This window comes from Aulonocara stuartgranti (genome assembly GCF_965226115.1).
Source record: "Aulonocara stuartgranti genome assembly, chromosome: 17".
Taxonomy (NCBI): Eukaryota; Metazoa; Chordata; class Actinopteri; order Cichliformes; family Cichlidae; genus Aulonocara; species Aulonocara stuartgranti.
This window is the reverse complement of record NC_138953.1, coordinates 21,869,615-21,894,689: the sequence shown is the minus strand read 5'-3', so window position 1 is coordinate 21,894,689 and position 25,075 is coordinate 21,869,615. Positions and strand designations below refer to the sequence as shown.

At 41.8% G+C, this 25,075-nt stretch overlaps 1 protein-coding gene and 1 long non-coding RNA gene across 18 annotated transcripts in view; one reads left to right on the top strand and one right to left on the bottom strand.

Moving 5' to 3' along the window:
- Positions 1-25,075, top strand: part of celf2 (cugbp, Elav-like family member 2) — a 244,545-nt gene that overhangs the window by 180,788 nt on the left and 38,682 nt on the right. For all 17 annotated transcript variants that reach the window (XM_082509967.1, XM_082509972.1, XM_082509966.1 and 14 more), the window contains 3 exons: positions 3,250-3,298; positions 12,310-12,444; positions 20,534-20,613. In XM_082509967.1, coding sequence (XP_082366093.1) covers positions 3,250-3,298; positions 12,310-12,444; positions 20,534-20,613 — 264 coding nt within the window. The remainder of the gene's footprint in view (positions 1-3,249; positions 3,299-12,309; positions 12,445-20,533; positions 20,614-25,075) is intronic.
- LOC309691929 overlaps positions 1-25,075 on the bottom strand; it is a 58,490-nt gene that overhangs the window by 25,658 nt on the left and 7,757 nt on the right. The gene's annotated exons all lie outside the window — the stretch shown is intronic.

Genomic DNA, 25,075 nt, shown 5'->3' with positions numbered 1-25,075 from the left:
GACTAGGTGTGTGTGTGTGTGTGTGTGTGTGTGTGTGTGTGTGTGTGTGTGTGTGTGTGTGTGTGTGTGTGCGTGTGTGTGTGTGTGCACGCGTTCATCTGGGACAGGTCTGGGAGACGAGGAGGGAGGGGAAAAAAGCAGAGTGAGGATGATAAGGAAGCGAGCAAGAAGGGAGAGAGTTGGGATAAAGGTGTGTGATAGAATTGGAAGATCAAAGCCTTCTGTCACAGCGTGACTGAGCCCAGGGGCGTTATGAGTAAGACGGGGCGCATACACACCCGCACGGACACACACACACATTTATGCACGCTCGCGCAGACACAGACCTACTCACTCACGGCTGGTATTTGACTCTGAGTGTGATTGATACTGGGCTAGATTTGGAGAATCACTGTCATTCGTCTCTCCGCAGATCAAACAGCCACATAATCTCCCATAAAGGAAAGAGAGATGGAGGGAATAAAAAAAGGGACAGAGGAGGAGAGCATGAAGGAGGGCGAGGCGAGGGAGGGGGAGCCGTCTCATCTGTGAAGTGTTTTTTTTTTTTGTTTTGTTTTCCATAAAAGAAGACTCACCACCTAAAAAACCCATCCATCATTCAGCTCCATTAAACTGCTTCTTGGATACATCAGAGAGATATCCAGGATCTAAAAAGACGAGTCTAAATGCAGGCATTAAACCCCATTTACACCTGCTAAAGACGAGCAATCTGTTTCTTAATACTGTGCGTGTGGATAAAGAAAGAAGAAAGAAATCGCAAAATGTAAATACTTACACAATGCACTGCAGTCAGAATGCATCAAGATAAGCCGGGCTGGGTCTTCAGTTGGTCTGGATCATACTGAGATCAAATCAGGTCTAAATGACAGCTGCAGTTTGATCAAGGAAAGAAATCCCTCCAGCAATTTCAAATGTCTTTTTCCTGCTATTCCAGCTGTCTCATGCAAGCCAGTCGACAACCTAAAGGCAGCCAAAAGCCAAAGAAGGATGTGCAGGACAGTTTACTTTGAACTGGGGCCAACCTTGTGTGCAGTAAGATCCAACGTTAATCCAAGCAGAATCAGTGCAATAAGAATGACTGTTAACAGAAAGGCCTAATGCGAAAGTATGTAATCAGATCACAACTTAAACCACTTCCTAGCTGACAGGTCGGCGATCTGTCAGAGCTCAAGCATGTGATAAGCTTTTTAATGTATCTCTCAGTTGAGTGGTTAAAATATGTCTTTGTGGGAAAAACAGTTGAGAAATGATACCTCAAAAAAAGACTGTGCTAGAAAAACAGCAATGACTGGAAGTCCAGTTCAGTTCTATGACTACGTGGGTCCCGGGCAGGCTTCAGCTTTGGTTTTGTGGCAGGTGGCTCTTCCTTGACCCCTGCTGTGTCCAGCCTTTGGCTCTGACCCTGGAAATCAATTTTAGCCAGATGTTCAGCTGGTGTAAAGCTTATAAAGTTTGAGATGCCTTTGGTGTCTGTGGTGTGTGGCACACAACATGGTACTAGCCCAACCTATCACATATGGACAACTGTTCAGGAACCCTTGGCGTAACATTTATATGCACTGGGTAGTTTTGTCATTTTAACCCAAAGCTCTTTTTTAATACCAACCAAGCTGTTTTTGGTGCCTACCCTTTAACACAGCAAGTAAAATCAAAAGTAAAAATAAGGTTAAAAAAAGGATGTCCAGTCTGCCTGCAGTGGGCTCTTTTACCAGATGGAGGCAGTGTATAAGGTATTTGGTACAACCGGGCTATGGGTCACTCTTCCTTTGTGCTGTTGTTAGTCCATCTGTGAGCCGCAGTGGAAAGCGACGTTCTAACTTCCAACATACAAAGTAAAACTGAGTGTTTAAAAAAACATAAAGAGTCCACAGCAGTCGCTGTCACAACTTTTTATGCTGAACTTCTCGATCTATGAAGACACATCACCACTTCCAAAACCTTGGAGGACCCTCTCATCGCCCCTTGTCCGAAAAGAAGCTTGTACACAAACAGACACATTTGTGGGATGATAACGTTCGGTTAACGAGGACTTGGTCTCTCCTTAAAAACAGTGCAAAAGACAATTTGGGATCTTTAATGCCATTAGTTTCTGATAGACACCACTGGGATGAGAATCGATTGAACAGTCAGGCCCAAGCCTGGTCTAGAGTCATATGTTGTACAGGAAATCATCCATGTCTGATGAGTTGAAAATCCTCCGGTTTTAAAGAGGGGTGGTGCTGTAGAGCGAGCAGGAGACAGGAAACATGATACCCTTTGACCAATTCTGCTCTAATGTCAGACTTCATACTTCAGATCTAGCAGAGTAATATCTCTTACCATCTGAACCATGAAGCAGGTTAGGAAGCCTGAAACATAATGTCCTCTCCAGCTGATCATGCATCAACGTTATCATATACAACCCCGTGCAAGGATTGAGTTCATGTCTGTAAACCAAAGTGAGTCAGTGATTTGTGGAAATAAACTCTTTTTAGGTCTTTCTTCTGTGACAGTGACAGACAAATAACAATGCTGAAATATTCCAAATATTGAAAGGTTATGTTTATATGCTAATGTCTCTCAGTGTGCAACGCACCAGCACCAGCATTTTTCATGCTGGCGGTCATCTGGCCGACTATTGTATGAAGCTTTTATCTCCACAATAATCAGTTGCAGTTGTTGAAGTGAGTGAGCGGACTTCTTGCAAGCAAACTGTTATCTTCCATGTGTTTATGTCCCTGGGTAGTTATTTCTAAGCGATTTAGAAATGTCAAGCAGAAAACCGCTTGCTCTTCTTCATCCTCCTCTTCTTTTTGGGGCTTCTTCCTCTTTTATTTACTTCTCGGTTTTTGCTGATGTGCATCCTCCTTGTACTTTCCCATGCTCTGGCTCTTGCATGTGGTCTCATTTCTGTCCTTCCTCTTGCCCTCTTGACCCCTATATCTTCATCTCCTCCTCGTGTTTTCTGGCATTTGCTAGAGAAAACCGGTTTAGATGCTCTACCGCCGCCCTGCGGAGCTGAGCGGCGTACTGTGTCTCACACAGATTTCTATCTGCTGTGGGAAAACCAAAGCAATTGCCGCCATATTTCTTATCTGACAAAAGCATCTCTATAAAACATGTGTAATTAACAGAGTATGAAATCCTCTTGGGATTTCATTTGGATGTGAAGAGACAAAGTGAATTGCAGCATTCGTCATATTGTGTTTTAGGGCATGTGTACCGATATTTGATGAGGCGTTTTTTTGTCCTTGTTTTCTGTCTCTACAGATGCACCACCCTATTCAGATGAAACCTGCAGACAGTGAGAAATCTAATGGTGAGTGGCACTGCACACATGCACAGCGACAGACCCATCAATATCACATACACACATACACATGCATGCATGCATCAATAGCCTTTTTCGAATTTTGCTTGGTAATGGCTATCTCTGCTTGATTGGCAGACAGCGCGGGGGACTGGGGGAAAAGATTGAAACATAGAGCAGAGGAGAGAAAGGGGGTGGGATGGGGCAATACTGATATATATAAATATATTTTTCTATGTGTGATGAATTATTAAGGTGGTTCATAAGGAGGTCAGTGAAAGTTGAATCGTTTTGGCCTCGTTGTGAACCGGCCTCTCTCCCCTGTGGCTGCTCACTCATACAAACATGTTGTATGCACTCTCCTCTTGCCACACACGCTCTCCCTAATGCATCTATTACACACACACACGCGCGCGCGTGCATGCACACAAGCAGTGTCGCACACCCTCGTCCTCAGATCACCCCGTTCCCAAACTACATACCGCAGATCCAGCTCTGAATTGATTTCCTATACCGAGCCTCATCCTCCATTCCTTCTCATTCAAAGAGGAAGCTGTTGGACAGTGTGTAATACCAGTGGATGCATCTTTAAAGGCCTGCTGTTATCTGTTAGCTCATTTATAAATACTTCATCGCTTCTTCTGACGCATTTTGTTGAGCGAAGATGCAGACCTTGAAAAATCAACTCACAAATATGTTATAAGTTAGTTCCTTATTTATTTCCAGACGGTCACTTTACTTCTTACCATTACTCAAACTGTTGGACTCATGTTTAATTCCATTGCTTCAACTGGACGTGAGCTTTCAGTCATGGACAACGATATAACTGCCGTAAAAACAGAAACCTGAAGCTGATAAACACCTATGTCCCACTAAATCCAGGAGGAAATAATTTGGTTTCTTTGCCATAAAACGAAGACGTTGATCAAGCAGAAGACATGTTGAAGGAAAACAGTCGAAAGTGTTTGCAAACACAATAGATAGCTAAAGTTATTAATATGAAGTTATGAATGACATTTAGCAACAAATGTGACTATTAGTTAGCAGTTAGCTGCTAGTGACAAGGCCTGATTAACAACTAAAGTTTGGATTAATAGTTAACAAACTGAACAGTAATAGATAAACTCAGGGAAATTGGTCACTAACTATCATAACATAATTACCTGTTCAATTAATTAGTAACAAAAAGTAAAAGCTCCATTGTTTTAATGTTAAGCTAAAGTTATGGGCAGCTAAAATGAATTAAAAAGTCCTGATCCTATTTAAAATGAGTTCAAATGAACTTATTAGGGCATGATTGTGTAAGGCAGCTGAAAAAAGATGGAGACCGCTGACTTAGGTGCTAAAAACAATCATTGTTTCTCATTTTCCCTTGCAGAGTTTAGCTTTTATGTACTCCAGAGGTCATGTTATTAAATGGCAGGACTCTGGGAAGTTATTTCTAAATAGTCAATCTGACTTTTTAAATTCTTCTTACAGCCCATAGCGGATGTTTTCAGTACCAAATCTGAGCTAAACTTGAATGTCAAGCAAAAAAATTTAATAACTCTTTTTTTTTCTTGACATTTTTAAAGTAAATACACTGCTGTGACATTTTGTTCTTCACACTATGAGGTAATAACTCAGGCTTTCCTTACCTTCTCGGTAAATTTACACAAGAGCAGTTATTTTCACACATTTTGCTGCTCGGACTCCAGCTGCATCAGAAATTAGCGCGACCCAATTTTTGCGGTTCAAAAAAAGTAAAAACAAGAGTGCAGTTTTGAAAGAAAAAAAACATCTAAACTTCCTCGGAGATTTGCAGTTTTGCTGGATGAATAACCAGAAGACCCCAATTTGGGGATTTTTTGGTGTGAAATGGTTCCCATTAGAATTATGTAGTGTGGCAGCGCATTGGGTATGTGAAAAATCTGGCAAATGAAATTAAAATTATTTAGACAGTTAAGTGAGAAAATGTAGGTTTTTGCAGTTTGGATGAAGTGACCCTTAATGCTGAGTAATTGAGCGGAATTTTGTTTTGGATGAGCTGCCCATTTAAAGCCAGCAATGCTACATTTAATAGCATTTCTTGGACACATGCAGAACTCACATGTACGTTAAATGCAGCTCATTTGCCACAGCAGCATCGCAGAGCTTTCCTTCTAGCCTGCCATGTATGTCACTAGGGCTGGGCCATATTATACCGTTCACGGTAATACCGGTATAATGTTAGGCAACGATAGGAAAATGAAATATCGCGATAGAATGGGAGTAAAACGCGCATGCGCAGTGCCTTTGTTTTCATACGCACATGGCCGATTGTTGAGTGAAACAGATGAACCAGAATTGGTTTGTAAAAATGGTGCAACTTCCGTGATGTGGAACTGGTTTGGTGTTTGTCCGTCAGATACACGACAAAGCACATTTTTTTGCAGAACATGCAAGCGGCCATCGTTATTGTCGTATTTGTCGGACTAAGATGCTCTTAAATCTCGGAGTAATCTGGGTCCTAAACTCCGTATCTTCAGGTCAAACGAACACTGCAGCATCACTAAGAGTTAAAAACTGTCTAAATTCTTTCATCTTTAATAAAACGATCAGCATTGCTGCTTTACCAGGTGTAACTATGAAGTTTAACTTCCAGGCATCCATGAAAACAAAATGTATTACATTTAACGGAGTTAGAAGCTAGCAGGAAGCTAGCGGAAGTTAGCTCGCTAGTTTCGCTAGTTACCTAAGCATGATATAGCATGTTCTGACTGAGAGATTTCTGAAAAAAATCAAACGTACAGCTCTGCTATCACTTCCAACATAAATGAAGACAGAAAACTAAACAGCAGTGACGTTTGTAGGGTTACTGAAGTTGGGCTAGCTGGTATATAATGATGTGCTACGTGATCGCTAGCGACACAGCTATGTTAGCATAACATAAACAGTGAAGCTGGAGGACGAACACTAACACTTTTCCACTTATAAAAGTTAACGTTAAGGTTCCTCATGGTTAGAGACAAATGCAATCGCATGGCAGGATGCTGTAAAAGGACCAAACTTCAGTCAGGAGAACAACTGAGATAATCCGTCCACAATACGAGGTTAGTCATTAGTATACTGCAACAACATGGGAATAGAGCCGCTGCCAGAGAATTCAACATTAATGAATCAATGGTACAGAATTGGAGGAAGCAAGAAGAATGAGTTTAATAAAGTTTGATTTATCTGACTGCTTTGTTTCGCTTAATGTGCCTTATAATCCCGTGCACCTTATGGTCCGAAAAATACGTACTGCACACTGCAGTTTAATGTTGCAAAGCACCTCTTTTTAACTTCAGTGGATATTATACATGGTTATGCTCAGGATATGTCAGCCCATTTCTACTGGAAATGCCTTTTGGTTAAACTTTCAGCAAGGAATTTGCATTTGCACTGTTACATTTTTATAAAGCTTTAATGTACATAAAAACCAGCTTCTTGTTTAAGTGAAAATAAATGGAAGGTTGTCTTTTTGCGCTAGTAATGTTGTGGAGTTGTATTTTGTCTCGCATCAATTATATCGTCAGTTATATCGTTATCGCAAATTTTCAAATATATGTCGTGATAAATATTTTTGGCCATATCGCCCTGCTCTATATGTCACTGTCCACTGCAGGGGAGGAGAGCAAAATGACAGCATCTGGGAAGGCAGGGGGAGAAATGCTTATAAAAGCCATCATCCGCTCCACTGAAATATGGCCAAATATCACTTTATAAGAAATAACTGTCAGGGTAAGGATGGTGGAACTTAATAAAGAAGCCGCTGCTCACAGTGGGAATGGTGAAATATAGAGCAGACCATACGTTACACGTCCATCCATTTAACGGTAATGACCTTTAATAAACCCAGTGTTAGATCCGCTGTAACAGTGACGTATGGCTGCGCAGAGCTTTATTAGTTTAGCCAGTGGAGATGGAAGAAGAGAAAGAGACTGAGAGAGATAACAGTATTGGTTAATCTTGTGCGTATGTGTGTGGGGTTTTTTATTTAACACTTCCCTAAACCTTTGTGATTCTTTCTTCGGCATCTTTTAACTATTTTTGGAGCTCAGCGTGAGGCCGCTTCTGCTCCGATTTATCCCCGAATGCAAAACCGACTCCTGATACATCCCAGAGCCGGCTTTATGAGTCTTATCACCCGCCCGCCTGCCTGTGCGCCTCGTCCGAAAACAGAAACAGTCAATTGTAACGATATCTCCTCTCTTTCTTTCCTATCGACACAGAGTAAATTAATTACATTGCTGTTAGACTTGTGGTAATCTTTCTCTGGAGTGATGTGCGCACACACACACACACACAAACTGTGTGTACAAAGGAGTTAAAGCTTTTTGAAGCAACACTTATCTTGGCAGCGTATCCCGATGGTTTGTTTTTTAAACACACAAACAATTCAAACAGCAAAATAAACAAGTGCGCTATTGATTTCCCAGAGTGCAACAGACCGCTTATCTCTTTCGCCTCGCGGTAAGAGCTGACAGTTTCCTCATTAAAAATGAATTGGATTAGCATTACATTGAATGCAGCGGGAACACATAAACACACACATGCGCGCATTGTTTCAGCAAATGAATGTGGGTTTCACTCTCAGCCTAATTCGAACTTAACGCCTCGCGTGGAAAACACACGGGGGCAAGTTTCTCGCCTTCACCTGCAGCCGCCTGCGCCCGTTCCTCGAGATTGCACCGGAGGAAGGAGGGATTGTGTCAGCAGAGGAGATGGAGAGAAATTCACGAGGGAGGAGGAAGGAGGATAGAGGAGGAAGGAGAGGTGGAGGGAGGGAGGAAGGGGGTGAGAGAGGACAGGCTGAAGAGTCTCAGCAAGGAGCCGGTGTTGAAGTGATAATGAGACATTGATCAGAGCCTCACAGATGGCATGATGAAATACATGAACTCTGTCTGTCTTCATCGCTCTCCCACTGTCTTTTTTTCTTTCTTTGACTGTTTCTTTTGATTGCTACATTTTTTTGTCTCAATCCATTTTTCCACATTTCGCTCTTTTTCATTTTTATCTATTTTTTTATTTTTTTATTTTACACTTTGTTCTTACCAATCTTTTTTTCCACACATCACTATTTCACAGCATACTCTCCTTGGTATATATATTTAAAAAATGGCTTTGAATGTGATTATCCGTAAACTACACAAAACAGAAACTACCCTCAAGCAAAGAAAATATTGGTCATCTGAAATTGGAACTGCTCTTAAATAAATCAGCAAAGTTTTATGTCCTAACAAAGTCAAGTTAGCCAATTTTTTTTACACGATAAAGCGCTGATTGTTGGTTATGAGCTGCTGCGATGTTCACACTCCATCTATCCATGATTACTTTATTTTGTGGTGTCACTAACTTTGGGGCAGAAATGTTCAGTAAATCTTTAACTTACACCATATCTGAGTTTGGGAGGGTTTAAAGTTGTGAGAACGCTTTCTGAAACACCCAATTCTTTACAGTTAATCCTTCTTTCATCCGGCAAAAGCACGGGATTAAACCAGAAACATAATAGGAGAGAAAAGTGGCAGTCCTAATATGACATCTATGAAAGAAATCTGTAACAGCGCATTTGTCAGCAAACTTTTTAAGCATTTTATTTTAGGAGATTGAAATTAAAGTTATTAGTGCACCCTGGTTTGAAACCGTTCTGTGTGGATGTTCTCCTAGTGCTTGCATGAGTTCTCTCCCAGTTCTCCAGGTGCTCTGACGTTCTCCCACACTCCGACTACATGCATGTTAGGTTCAGTGGTTGGCCATAGGTGTGGCTGTGAGTGTTAACACACTCTTTCTCTGTGTTAGCCCTGCGATAGACCGACAACCTGCCCAGAGTGTACCCAACCTCTCACCCTGTGACAGCTGGGATAGGCTCTATCCCCTCTGTGACTCTGAATTGGATAAGCAGTTAATAAATTAAAGTTAATTTCAATAATACTTCGAAATAACTACCTAGGGAAGCATTACCAGTATGGCTGCTGAGTACCCAGACTTGCTTCTCTAAGGACTTTGATTAGCCATGAAGCATTCCTGTGCTTAGGAAATAAGTTCCAGTGATGGCACAGCTAATGGGTAGTGATGTGCGGATCGATCCTGAAATATCAATTCTTTCGATACCAATCATTTATGTTCTAGAATCGATTCTCACATTAAAATATCAATATTTTAGTAATTTAGGGTAAATTTGTAGTTTATCATTAACAGGAACACAGTGGAAAGAAACTATAACATTCGGATTGTCTACATTCAAAGGAACTACTTCCTCTTCCGCCTTTCATAGTCATGTGCGAAATACGGCTGTATAAATGTCTGCAGCCCCTTGGCGCGTGCACTCACAACAATGGCTGAGCGTAATTGTGTGGACATATTTTACTTCCACAAACAGCTGAGACGTGGTTTGCGATACATGTGGCAAAAAAGTGAGGTGTTGTGGCCATACTTGCCAAGCTTGAGACCTCAGAATTAGGGAGACATTCAAAAGGGCTGTTGGGGGGGGGGGGTGATAAATACATTTTACAGTGTTGATTTATCGGATAAAATACAGCAGGGGTGTCCAAATTCAGAGGCTGCTTCCACCTCAGAACCCGGCCTTCGCGGTCTAAAGAAAGCCGGGTAGTACGGCACGAGCTCCCTCGGTGGAGTGAAACAGCCGTCTGCTCCTTGCCATCTAAAATATAACAGGGCGCTGACGTAAACTCTCGACCGTCTCACACTTCTGTTTAATCAGCTTTCTGTTTGACGTTTATTCAGCTGTGTGAAAACCCCGGAGGAACCCTCCCGAGGGATTAATAAAGTAACATTTAATTTAATCTAATCTAATAACTTTAATCTCAGCCAAGCCAATTTACTCACAAACAAATAAAACACTGAAAAAGCCCAACAATAACATTTTTAAGTTATCAAAGTGACTTATATATCATGTTTAACCCGAGTAGTGAAAGACCGCGGGGGTTTGAAGACGATGTGTTGGTCGTCTCAGATATTTGAAGTTTACACAGCTACATTCTCACCTGAAAACATGTTAAAAGTTTTTTTGCGGCGCAGAAAGAGAAATAAGAGTAATATTAAAACTAAGCAGCTGCCGCCATTGTTGGAAACTGGAATAGGCACTATGAATTCTGCGATATGGTTTTTTCAATTTTGTTGTCCGGGTGGAAAATCGGGAGAAATTCGGGAGAATGGTGGCTCCGGGAGATTTTCGGGACGGGCACTGAAATTCGGGATTCTCCCGGAAAAATTGGGAGGGTTGGCATGTATGGTTGTGGCAACATCACTAACCTGAGGTCAAACACCTCAGAGTAAATCATATCACAGAATATGACGAGTGTATATTGAGACGAACTGAAGAGGAGGAGAACGACAGGTGCTGCTAGTCCTTTAGTGCTGCAGGCAGGCAAGGTGTTCAAATAGCGCACAACATCAGGTTTTTTATTTCTGTATGATGAACTCTGCATTAAGTGATAAGAACAAGTAATCTGATGTCCTGTAATCATTATCATGCTATAATTTGAGATACAATAAATAAAATGTTTTTGTACAAAGTATCGGGATCAGTATCGTCGATACCACCCTGAATATTACTTGGATCGGATCGGAAAGGAAATCAGTGGTATCACACATCACTAGTAATGAGTCAGTCAAACCGGAGGTTATAGCCCAAGGGCTCGTTTTTAAGCCCCACCCACTATCCAGCATGTAATCCATGCAGTGTTTCCAACTTAGCGACTTTGTCGCTATATTTAGCAAGTTTTCAGACCCCCTTAGCAACTTTTTTTCTAAAAAGCGACTAGCGACAAATCTGGTGACTTTTTCTGGTATTATTGGAGACTTATTTATGACGACTTTTTGACGTGAAAACGCGTATCGCTCTTACTCTCAACAAGCAGCGGTGCTGCCTTGGGCACCTCACCCATGCCAAAGCGCTCACAGGCGGAGGATAGTCCTCCCCAGCTGCTATCAGGGCAAGAGACGTTCACACATGTGCGTCCAAACAGCAAATGAATCGCGCATGAGCGAAGCCGCTGCTCCCGCACTGACTGTAACGCAGTCAGTTCTTCCTTTACTCTTATGCTGTTTTGTGGATCACAAGGTTTAAAACTACTTATAAACACACACTCACACACAAAGTAACTCCACCAGAGTGCCAATTTCGGGTCACTTTTGCTGGTCCAGGCCTGGATAAAGAAGCAGGGTTGGAATTGTGACATTTAAAAACAATAATTGCTAAAATAAATTTAATTTGTAGTTCTAAATACATTCAAACTGCATTTAGGACGTTTTTTACTCACTTTATGACTCTTCCACGATGTTATTTCTCTCTCCAACAGCGTAGGTTACAATTACATTAGCATGGCCAATTATGCAAATTAGGCGATGACGTCATTTGGCGACTTCTAGCAACTTTTAGGACAGCCAATAGCGATTTTCCTTACTGAGGAGTTGGCAACACTGAATCCATATGGCGTATAGGGACTTTGAACCCCACTCTCCCCGGTGATAGTACTCTGATGAATCCACTTTTTTTGTCTAATGACCAAAACTAAAAGAAATTTGCCTACACCAGCTTTAAAGTACTTATTTGCTTTCACAACAAACACTGAAAACACTTAAATGCCTGGATAATAAATATAAAGCTAGTAGCAGCTCATTAGCTCAGCATCAAGAAAAACCCCTCAAACTATTCTGGATGCAACAGGCTTTATGACTAAGTGAGTTTGGTCTTATATAACATTTGGGTTAAGGCCATAATTTACAATAAAACCCAAAGTTCAACAGATTAAGCTTTCAAACTGTTTTTTTTTTCTTCCTTTATGCCATGTTTCTATCTGCTTTAGAAGCCCATTACAGTTATGTCAGAGTGGTTTTCTTAGAGGGCACCTGAGGTCTTTTCTGATTAAAAGAGTGAAATAGGTATTAAGGAAATGTTTAAAGTCATTTGAGAGGAACACAGCATTAACTCTGGCATGCACAGAGTGTTAATGTCATAAAATCTCTTCATTCATCTTGTTTCTCGGTTCTCCTTACAGCCGTGGAAGACAGGAAGTTGTTCATCGGCATGGTGTCGAAGAAGTGCAACGAGAACGACATCCGGGTCATGTTCTCTGCGTTTGGACAGATCGAGGAATGCCGGATCCTCCGAGGACCCGACGGGCTCAGCAGAGGTACCTGTCCCTCTGACTCACTTCGATCCAGACTTGATGTTCCTCATGTGAACATTAACACCTGCGTGGCCTCCAGCAGCTACAGTTCATTGCATTAACTTGTGTAATGACTCAAAAGTGTTTACCTCGAAATTTTGTGATAAGAGTTGACTGGTTGAAGTGAGGTTCTGAAAAACTGACTTGAAAAAGTTCCCAACCGCTTTAATGTTTTGCAGTTTATTGTTATTTGCCTGCTTAAAAGCATTTGTGCTGCACAGGAAGCTGCTCATTTACACCTTCTCAGCCATTTTTCACTTCACTGTCTACCTCTGGAAGTGTTTTCCGAGCTGTCAGTGTTGCAAGAAAAGACTGTTTACTTAAAACTGCGGTAATTATTATATAAAAACTTTTTGGGGTCATAAATATTTCCTTTGCAAATCAGCAGTATAGAAAAATGATGAGCCTTTCATTGCGCATAATGTGCCCGTGCCTATTAAATTAGATTTCCCCATTTACCTGAAATAGTATTTTAATGTTGTGATCAAGCTGCACACCTGACAGAACCAACAATAAATGTTTGTGTGTGTAGGCTTGATTTTCTAATTGAAAGTCAGCCTTGAGCCATTCATTGTCTTCGGCAAGTGGAAGTGCGCTCTGTCCTTTTTTATTTCCCGGAGTCTGAGTGGTTCAGAAGATGGTTATCGAATGGTTCGCCAAAATAAAATCAATTATTAGCCATCAAAGGTCTGCAGTGGAAGAGCTCTGTGCAGGTCATAAAGACGTCAAAGGCCATTTTAGAGCTCATATTATCAGGTTTTATTGGTTTGATAGATACTGCAGAAATTCTAGTGATAATAATAAGCAATAGAATGAGAGCAGAAATAATTAAAGCTGAAGCTGGATCAGGGCTCTCAAAAGGCTCCGCTAGTTTATCCACTTAATGGATGTATAGGGGCATCAAGTTGTGGTTTAAAGGTTATTTTATTTTCTGCATATTACAAGATAAAATTATTCTAGATTAGCTGGTGTTGTATGGCCTCAGTCACACAGGCCTTTAGACTCTTTAGCAACCCTCGGCAACCACATGTGTATTTACCAACCAGTTGTAAGTGGTTGTTAAAGTTTGCTGCAAGATTGCTGCGGTCTCTTGTAGTTTGCATGAGCGATGCCAATTTATCCTCCAAGCAAGTTAAATAGTAGTAGTTATTGTTTAGTTATTGTTTACAATCAAGTCGGCATTAGCCATGCAAACAACCTGTTTCACTAGTTTTCCCTACACAACCACTGGTTATCAGATGGTTGCTAATAAGTCTTTAGGCCTCTGATGATAGCTGTTGGACACATGGTGGAGGATGAGAGAGGTGCAAACCATCGACTGTATATAAAGTATACAGACTAATTCTGAACTTCCTGTTCTTAAAGCGTCAGCATCAGCTACCATACTTTTGGTTTTTGGATCCAAAAGTGACCATACTTGGATGAAAGTGAGGAGCGTTACACCATCTGCCAGTGCAAACAAGCTTGGTTAGCTTTACCTGCATAGGCACAAACACCTGCTAATAACTGCTAAGTATCAACTAAGAATTTTACTCATTAGAACAGAAGCACAAATTCCCAAATAAAAACTGATAGATATAGTCAGATAATCCCATTTCAAAGAGGTCCTAAAAGCACATGAAGCCCACTTTAATTATTCTTATTAATAGAGGTTAAGCCTCGAGACAGTTAGCAGAGACAGCTAGCAGACAACAGCAGCTAGAGCCCTAATTTTAAGCTTTAACAAACAGGTGAGTTATAGAAAATCATAGCCACGGTACAGTTGTTTGTTGAAGAGAAAAAATATCTGAAGTCACCAAAAAGAGTTTCCGCTGAAAGGTTGCCGTAAAGTTGGGATTTTACCATTGAAGTCTGTTGGGATTGAGAGTACAAACGGACTAAAAAAGGAACCACATTTATGTATAGATATCTGTTTATAGAAATTAAATGAGTGCAACAAGCCCAGTATACCTTATATGCCTAATACAGCACAGCCTTTGTATCAGATTCTGTTTTCAACCAACTGCTTCTTCCTAAATGTTTTCCTTCGAGGTCTTAAAAGAGTCATTTTAAGAAGTCAATGCAAATGAACTGGAGCAACATCTCGAGGCTGCTGTGGCCACCACTGTGAATACATGCTTCTCCTCTTTCGCTCTATATACCCCCCACCCCCATTCTTTCTTCTCCCCTTCTTGCTCTGTCAGCTTCATCCCCAAACATCCCCTCTCCCACTCCTCCTTCTCGCCTCCTAACCTCTGTTCATATCCTCCACCTTCCCTGCTGTTCCGGTTTACCCTGTCCATGAGCCAGTCCTAAGCTCTGTACTTCCATTGCAGAGCAGTGGGAATTTTCAAATCCGCTGTCCAAATCGGGACGTGAGTTGCTGCTTTGTTGGCTTTGTAGTGTTGAAATAAAAGGATTGGTTATGTTTTGCATAGCAAAACAAAATGTTAATTTTAAAGCACTTTCATAATTTTACTGCAACTGTATTTACTTTTTTTTGACTTGATAAGTCTATGAGACGAAGACCCCACTTTATTACATCAGTATACGAGTTTATGTTAGGTTATGTGATCGACAGGTTTCTCAGTCAAATCCACCTTGTGCTCGTTGCTAGTTTCAAAAAGCACTGCTCTGCTCAAGGCGTATGCAGCACACCATAGCTACATTGATCTTTTATCTTCAGTGAATGATCTTACAGTTATTTGATACCAGTCTCAGTTACTGTTGACATAAATCACTTGTTGAACCAAATTTGAGTCCAGTACCAAACTGATATTGAGGAAAGCCTGCCCTCAAATTTAGAATTTCAAGCAAATTATGGTTATTACTGGCAGTTCACATGAAACCCTTGTAATACCAGCCATTTCCCTTTCATTTTTTTTCAGTTGGTGAGGTGCTGATTTGGCCATTCGGGGACTTGGCGGGAGTCATAGAGCAGTAATGAAAAAGTAACACGGCCATAAAAGAAAAGAAAAACGTTTTTATGACTCTGAATGTGGCAACATCTCCAATTCAGTTGATTTGGAGAAAGGTATGAGCTGCCTCCACAGCAAAATAGCAAATTCCTGGCGAGTTTCCTTCGTAATTGGCACACTCTTGGTGCTCTTCTCAAAGTGCTCCAGGGCTGCTTTTAAAGAAAAGAAATGGACCTATAAACCAGGTGTCAAATCATTCAGATCAGTCAGCTGCTGGGTGTGACAGGTGTGTTCTGTAGGTCCGTGTTTCAAGACATATGAGCAGATATGATAATCATCTATCAATCTATTTTTAGCTATGTTACCTATCTAAATAATCATCATCAACCATTTCTTCCCACAAGCACACACCTGCCTCCCCTCACGGCTCATTTCAAACGTCCTCCCAGTATACCCTACCTCCCCCTTCCCTGCCCCTTTGTGGTTTCTATGTGCTGAGGAGATGGAGGGGCTTTTTGCGAATCTCTGTCCTTCTATTCTTCCTCCTTCTGTCACGGGAGCTGTCGCTGTCATCGTCACGCAGGTTCAGTGTGGTTATGTTGGTGATATATACTTTTCTGTGGCTGTTGAATGTTATGGATGTTTTATTGTTGACTCGAGTCTGATCTTCCTCCTTTTCTTCTGAAGGTTGTCTCCATCTTGAGTCTTTGCCTGAAACCACACTACTCAAACTCCCATGTTCCTCTGCTTCTGCGAACAACACGGCCCTCCCCGTCTCTATATTCACCCTGGCTGTCCTAGAATCCGTTCTTGCATCAATTTGTCCTCTTTTTCTCAGACATCCCACACCGGCCTCCTTCCCTCCCTTCCCTGTTTCCTTCTTCCATCCCTCTTCAGCTCCTCTCTTTTGTCCTCATGAATATTTTAGATGCAATGGCCAAATCCTTGCTTCTGTGGAACTAATATAAACCACTTAGTCGAAAAGGAAATACTGTTAGTCCAGCTTGGTCTTGGCTAGTAAACAAACACCCCTAACCAGGTTGGAAATAAATAGGCCTTTACGGATTTCTGTGTGCCTGCAACTCCCAGGGGCCCTCAGTCCCACATAGCATCGCTGCTGAGGTCCTATTAAATCTCGATATCAATCAGAAGAGCGCTCCACCATCCCGCTATTAATAAAATATGGATCACACCACCAGTGGATGGCTGGGCCTGGGGAGCTACCCTACTTTCATTAAAGGACTGTTTGGTTCTCCACTGACGACAGAATGCGGCCCGTGAGGTATTTTTAGCGCTCGAGCCACGTCCCATCTCTGTGCTTCGAAAAATAAGACATGCACCAACCAGCCAGAAAGTATGGCTTCGACTCTAAGCGTTTCTTTTTTCATTAACAGCTTCGACATTAATGAATCAGTGTGCAGGCGCAGTGGAATTCCTTATTTAGAAGCTTTGGCTTCAAGCTGCAGAAACGGGCTAAAGATAGAAATGTTTCTTTGCGGATGAAAAGCATCCTGTCTGACAGTTGGAGACAAACTGATGAGTCTCCTTTCGGTGACAGCCGATGATGTTGTAGCTGACCGGTTTTATAAATAGAGTCAGGACCTATCAGGACCAGTCTGGAGGGCTAACCCAAATGGATGCCCCCTGCAGAACTGATCTAGTTCTGGGGCATTACTTCTCTGCAGAGGATGGAGGCAGCCTCCTGGAAAATAAGCAGTTAAATGGCAGATTGTGGCCCACCTAAAATAGACAGTCCCCTGAATAAATTGAAAAATGACCCCTTTTTGTATGTCCTATCTTCAGTGCTACCACTTAGCACAGCAGCCCTGGCACTGCAAAGGACGCATCAAATGTTTACTAGGTCAGAGCTTCAGTCTCTTTTTTATCACCTTCTTGCCTCTTTAATGTTAAGCAACCAAGGTAGTTTCACATAAAAGGTGATTGAACTCTATCTTCCAGTTGGCAGTGACAGAAAAGAAAAAGGAAAGGTCAATAGGTTTCATATAAGATCAGAGACAGGTCTGCATAACCAATAGGAACAATCATTTTGAAAATTGAACACAGAAGATGTTGATTTGAGTGCTCGGATGATAAAAACTGTTCAAGTGTATTTCTTTCAATTCTAAAGTTGTTCTCACTAAAGACCAAGGCTCATTCTACTTGACAGCCATCACTTAAACTTCTCATTCTATTCAGAAAATGGTGTAGACTATAAAAACTGAACCTTCAATACTGTGGCCTCAGTTGATATGTTCAGTTAACACAGTCTGAACCTCTAACAGGAGACCCGGTAAACTTTTTGAGTGCTATAATTTCTGCTTTTATCATGTGTTAATATAATAGGTTTGGCAACCACGCCTTCAAAAAATATCCACATTACTTTTTTCAGAACTGATTTTCAAAATTACAACCTACAAAAAAGATTCAAAAAAAGAGTTAGGGCGCTAGGTAACATGGGAAATTTAAAAAATGCCAATTTATGCAAATTATTAAAAACACAGCACATTCTGAGTTTGATGACAGAAAAAGATTTTCAAAAAGGCTGGGACCAAGGGTGTGCTGACCTCTTTCAGACACACCAGTTATGTTACTTTTTAAATGATTTCCTGTAATTGCCCAGGATATATAATTTCACCTACTCAGCAGTTTAGTTTGCCAGATAATGACATTGCTTTCATTCAGTTCAGTTTTATCTATATAGCGATAAGTCACAACAAGAGTTTGTCTGAAGTTGCTTTATGTTGTAACGTAAAGACCCTACAATAATCCGGAGAAAACCCCAACTATCACACGACCCCTTGTGAGCAAGCATATGGTGACAGTGGGACGGAAAAACTCCTTTTTAACAGGAAGAAATATCCAGCAGGGTGAGGAGAGGGAGATGAGACGAGAGAGAGAGATTAATAATAACTAATGATTAACTGCAGAGAGTGAAAGGGTGAGGAAAGAAGAAACACATCATGGGAAGACCCCACACGCCTAGACCAGTTGCAGCGTAACTGAGGGAGAGTTCAGGGTCACCTGATCCAGTTAAATATGGGTCAAATCAAAGCAGAGTTCCCCACTTTGCCTAATCTCCTGTTAAAATAAAATGAGGCCAAGAGACACACATCTGGAACTTGTTTAAATATGCTTTCATATTTTCATGATACAGTTTTAACTTTCTACAACAGAGATGTGTTTTTAATGACACCCGAGAGGCTGAAGATCAGGAATTCTGAATCTTTAAATATAGATTATATCTTTTAAAATGTATTATATACCACAGATTATTTAAAAAAAAAATATTACAACTGTTTTAGAACTGTTTGCCCACGTAGTCTTTGCCTCCCTATCTGTACCAGCCTGGTTCTTTTATAAATAACCATATTACTAATCAGCCGGATTTTGATTCTGTTGACACACGGTCAAAATGTTTTGCTGGCATCAAAATGAGCATATTAAAAATATTTATCTTCAAATTGGTTATATTCGACTTAATACGGGGTTTGACTCGCTTGCTCGGCGTGCCCCGTGTCTCAAATGTGTGCAGAGGTAGAACGGGGTGTCTAATAATTGTAAAGTTGGCGATTTGATTCAAAGCTGTAACCAAGCAGTTTGAGCACTACGTACAAAATAAAAGAGACAAACAGTGACTATGAGAAACAGATGCAACTCTAATCTCTTGTTTTAAAATCAGTTTGTGAAACAGCCCAACAATCAAAGAAACCAACCTGCCCTCTACCGAGCAAAGAAGCGTCCGGTTTTAAACAGCGAGGCTCATCAGAAACGTGTTACCCTCCAGAAAGGGCGGTCAGAGCCCCGAGATAAACTTGCAACTGTACAAGTGCAGGTCTACATTTTCTCAGGGAAACGCCTGTGTTTAAAATCCAGGCAGCCGTGGATGTAGTCAGGAGAAAAAACTGACCATTCGTCTCTCTCATCCTCATTCTATCACAGCTACAGGCGGCTTGTGATAGAGGTGGAAGAGAACAATGATCATCTATTCCTCAACATATCTGTCCTTCCCCTCTCTCTCTGTCTTGTTGTCTGTTGCATTATCCTCACAATTTCCTCCCCCCCCCCCCCCTTTCTCCACCCTTTCATCCCATCCACACAGCCAGGGAGAGTCTATCTGATGACCCATGCTATTAGTTTTTTCCTCTGTAGCCAAGCCACGAGTCAGCCAGCTGAACCTGAACGTGTGTGTGTGTGTGTGTGTGTCCAAGCATGTGTGTAATCAGTTCAGGCCTGGCTGCGCTAACATGGCTTGGTGAGTTTGTTAGCATATTATTAGCCTGGGGTGTTGTTGAAGCACTTCTCACATTATCTCCTCTAATCACTCCCTAACCAGTCAGACAAACACAACTTTGCACCCCCTCCTCCCACCCCTTACCCACAAACAACTGATAACAAACTCCCCTAAAATTGCCTCTGGCTGTGTCCAATCTTGATTGGCTAAAATCAGTGTCAGTCACGGAGGAGGCCGACCACACCTCCACTTCCTATTCGCCTTCCTCTCCCTGTGGATTGAATTAATATCATTTCCTATCCTCCCGTCTTCCCGAGCCCCCTGCTGATGCCCCCCCTCACCTCGCCCTCCTCTATCACATCTCTTTCCTGTCTGACAAAGACAGAAAGAGAGGGCACCCAGTCAGACACACAAAACAACATGAACGGCCCAAATGGATTCAAATTGTTTTCATGCATATTCAGCCTGCTTTACACCGCTCAATTGCTGAGAGATGAGAGCAGTTGAATACAGGTATGACGAATTCGGCCAGTGTGTGCGTGTGTGTGTGTGGGAGCGAGAGGAAGGAGAAGGAGGAGGGGCAAGGACGAGGGAAGGCATCAACAGCCAATCCGACGCTCCGATGGTTATTGTCCCAGGTGTCCTGTGGTGGATGAGGCGGGGGTCGGGGAGGGGTTGTGGTTGTCATTACACTGTGCTCGTTTTTCGCCTGTTGTTTCTACAGCGACTGAGAACACTGTTGTCTGCCTGTGAGCTGTTCTCTGTATCAATCTCTGTTTTGGGTTTTTATAACGACGACGTGTCCAACCCTTTTGTCTTGTTTTTGTTCTTTCTTGTCTTCCCTCCTCCTCCTGCCCTTCTGCCCTCCCTCCCACTCCCCTTCCATCCCTCCCTCCCTCCCTCTGCCCCCCCTCCCTCGTTACAGGATGTGCGTTTGTCACGTTTTCCACCAGAGCTATGGCACAGAATGCAATCAAAGCCATGCACCAGTCTCAGACTATGGAGGTATGGTACTCTTGCCCTTTCTTCAACTCTCTGTCTCTTTAGTGCCTTTAATACATGCACTTCACTCTGTTATTGTGCTGGCAATTATATGTCTGTCTCATCTTTGAGTCACTTCTTCAGTAAAAGCCGCGACTTGCTACTTAATAGGTTAGGCCGAGTAACATTTCCTGGAGCACTTCTGACACAGGTCCAGTGAATTGAATGCCTCAATGTAAGGACTAAAGGAGCGCTGCTTTAATACGTAACCATTATGTAGGTCTTTTTCTGCTCGCTTAAGAGAAATGTGGTATCAATTTTTCCTCAGCACGAGGAGAATAAAATCTTTAAACCACAACAGTTAGCAAATGCTTAGCTTTTTGTGAAACGCGATTATAAGTTGGTAAGTGCTACTCAAGCATAGACTGTATATAAAAGGTGGCTGTAACCACTCTGACATCATCCACTAGTTAACAAAGAAAGATGTGAGCATGCAAAACCCTTCATCCACCTTTTATTTACAGTCTTTGAGTCCTTACAAAGATTTAATTAACATGCAGGAAGCTTTAATAAGACTGTAAAAGTGTTAACGGCCTTATTAGATTACTTTTAATAAAGTCGTTGGCAGTTTCTATGTGTAGAGATCATTTCAGACGACTGCGAACTCTTTATTATAATTATTGTTGCAATTGTGTGCTAATCAAACAAAAAACAAAGCTTGTTAAGGGTTTAAAATAAACATTGTGAATAAGAATAGTAACAATAATACTTTTTTAAACCCTGTTTGTTAAGTTACAAGTTAGTGTATGAGTAATGTAAATACTCAAAGGTGTTAATTATGTTCTGAAGTAGTCTTTATCTTATTAACAGTCCATAAACATTATTTACATGTGTATACTTTTTTATTTCACATTAGTTTTATTATTATTTTTAACCATTATTATCCTTAAAATCCTTCATTGTTCACTCACACACGAGGCCAATTCCATCCCCTCAACCTACAGAGTATAACTGTTCACTTCTCATTTGATGATTTTTTTTACTTGATGATTTTTTAAAGCATTAACTGTTTGGTACAAGTCTGCCTATGCTTTCAATCTTTATGATTATCCAACTAAATCCTTTTATTCGGTGTGTAAATTTAAATGAATTCAGCTTGTATCTTTAGGAAATGTGAGTTGTAACAAAGTCTCGGCTTTCCTGCGCCGCATGCGGGCGGTAAAAATAATGATTAATTTGACGAGAGTTTATTAAATGAGGTGATTTTCATTTATAAGATGTCTCTTTTCCATAAAAGAGTTATGGTGCTGCTGACTTCTGTAGCATCTGTGGAGCTGCCATTCAGAAAGAAAGGAGAGATTTATTATATAACTTGAGCCACTCAGGGGTTTGGGGTCTTTTGTTTATTTGTATAAAGCTTCAGGCTCAGATTATGCTTGGGTTTAGTTAATTTGCAAATCAGTGTGTATTGCAATAGCCGTCTTTTTTTGTGTGATTTTGAAAGAATACAATGAAATCTAGCCTTGAATCTCCAGTTCAGATGTCCAATTAGGAAGTACAAGCTGCACTGGGTGTTAAAGACAATACTGTGGCTTAAGGTTAGGACCTGTGCAGACCTCTAACGCCACATGCCAGGTGTGCAGAGGACCAGTGTGACACATTCACCTAAAAGCTAGAAGTCCATCCAGAGCTTTAGCAGAAGCTGGCACAGTCACGTCCTCGGCCTTGGGATAAAAATCACCATCGCCTGTTTAGTCTCCATTTTTCCAATCGCAGATTTTCCAACTAGGGCAAACTTTGGCAAAGTCTCCAAACTGTGACAAATAAGCAGCACCCTTGACACAACAACTGCAAATTGGAAGGTGCTGTTACAGACCTCATCAGTTGCACAGTGACCCCAGCGGTGCCATAATGGGGACCTAGTCGCAGCTCTTTTGTGTCCCCCCCCCCCCCCCTGCCTCACCCGGGTTTTTGGGGCGCCCTTGTCAGCATTGTCAGGCCTTGTGACAGGGCAGGATGACAGGAGTGTGATTGGGAAGAGAATTACATGGTATAAGACGAGCACAGAGTGTGTGTACCCCTGCGAGTCAGAGAGAAAGAGACAAAAAAAAGCGGTAATAACAGGCTGTGTTAAGGGGAAAAAAGAACGAGTGGCATTCACCCCCGTAGCCCCCTCATTAGAGCTGATCATGATAATCATGGCTGCTATTGATGTGCTGTGACCCTGACGTGGGGAAAACGCATGCTCCTCCCTCTGTCTGTCTATCTGTGAGTATGTGTGTGGTTTTTCTGTTTATGTTGCCACACTGTGAATATCAGTGTCTGTGTTGATTTATGTGGCCGAACAGCAGCGGTGTCTGTCTTTCTGAGTCGAAGGAGCGACGCTCCTCTCCGTCGGCGTTAGCATTAGGCTAGAATTAACCTCGCTCCGAGCAAGTTGTCTGCCACAGTGGGGCCGGTAAACACTACCAGTGCCCCTTTGCTTTTATCATGCACACAGGAAAAGGGGGGAAAGGGAAGCTTTAAACCATAACACAACAATATTACAGTGGACAATGGCAAAATACCTTCATTTCCATTTGAAAACAAGCTGTCTAGCCCCAGGCGGACCTAAATTGCCGCATCCGTTTGTTAATGTTCCTCAGTTTTGCAATTTAAAAGTAATTACTTCGAGTCCGAATGAGGGAATGAGGTCTGGTAAATAGAGTTTGGTTATTGTCTTGGCTCTATTGCACCCCACTGTCTTAGATAGAGAAAGATTGTGTGCACGTGATGTGTGTGTTCGTGTGTCTGTGTGAGTGTATTCCCTGTCACGTACGCGCCACATGTCACGAGGAAGAAGTAAGGCAGACCGGGGGCCCATTCGTTGATGGCCCTGTCACTGTCATATCCATTCTCATTACGGTGTGACATTCAGGTACACGCCGGCACACATTTGTACACACACACACACACACACACACACACACACCCTTGCTCTCTGAATGTTAGGCCGTAATGAAAGTGGATATGAGCGGGACGGGTAATTCGCCGTCGAACCTCTAAAGACACACACGGAGAAAAGTGGGTCGCCTTCGTTGTGCTTTATTTGTGCTTTACATTATTCACTCCTTTTATAAAGACTCATTTAGCACTCAGGTTCCCCTCGTGCAGTTTTCCATCAACACTGATTTTTCTATTTCCTACCTTTTTTCTTTTTTCCTTTTCCCGCACGAAACTAGAGGGACACTTGTGTATTATCCTGCGCTTGCTGCATACGTGCACACACACCCCCTCCGACCCCCCGTCGGAAATGCAGAAGCGTTCAAGCGCATTTAGACGAGAGCTTAAGTAGAGCATGAGCGAAAACACAGCAGTGTCTGTTTAAACAGTGAACAAACACATCTGTCGACTGTAGTGAAGAGCAGAGACAGATACAGACTGACAGTGGGAAGAAAATAGGAGATTAGATTAATCAGGGGCTGATGTTGACACCGTATAAGGCTGGATGATCCCATGTTTTATTTTAACAGAAGGAGTCTGAGTTAGCCTAACTTATGAGTCTCGAGTATTTGTCACAAAATGCCAGATTCGTCTTTGTTTTCCAAATAGTCTCAATTTACTCTGAATTTAGTCACAGTTTACTATGTATATGCGTGTTCTAGAGTGTATATGCTCTGCCGGTGTTATAAGTACCATCTAAGTCTAATTTAAGCTGAATTGTTGATTCAGCTGTAGGATCAGTCTGGAGGCTTCAGTTTGTCGTGCTGTTCAGTCAAGCGTTGTTTTACACCGACAGGTGATGTGTGTGTCCACACTTGCTGACAGGAAACGCAATCCAGTCGCCCAGTTCTGATGTTATCAGCTCAATGAACGGCCAGTAGGTGCAATTCTTCGTCTAATAGCAACTCAGAAGATGGTTTTCAAACATTGTAGGCACTCCAGCTTGTGCAGGAGACCTCTAGTGGTAGTTTGAAGAAGTGCATGTAAGATTTCCAAAGGTAAATAAATGTCTTGGTGATCAAGGAAAAGGATACTCAAGAGCCCTTTTTGCATTATACGCACATTCATAGAGCACATTATTAAATGCAGTTTATCTTCCACACAGTAAATATGCATCGGGGGCAAATTGGGGTTCAGGGATCAAACTACCCAACTTCTCATCAGCAAACAACCGATTCTACCTCCTAACAAATAGCCATCCATATTTTTGGTGCCTGAAAACAAACCTAAAGACAACCACTAGGAAAGAAAAAGCAAGCCGGTTGATGTGTCAAGCTCACACTATGTTTTGTTGCGCTTAATCTGAAGGGTGGATCGAATGAGGTACAGCTACAAAAAGGAGGAGGAGCCTGGCAGCATGTGTGAGACTGGTAACGACTTGTAATGGCTTTTCAGTGAGCTGATAACATTCAAAACTAGAGGGAGAATTTTGCACCACTTTAAGGTTGAAAATGATTAAAAGGTTGGATTGATGTCTTCATCAATCCAACCTTCAAGATGTCTG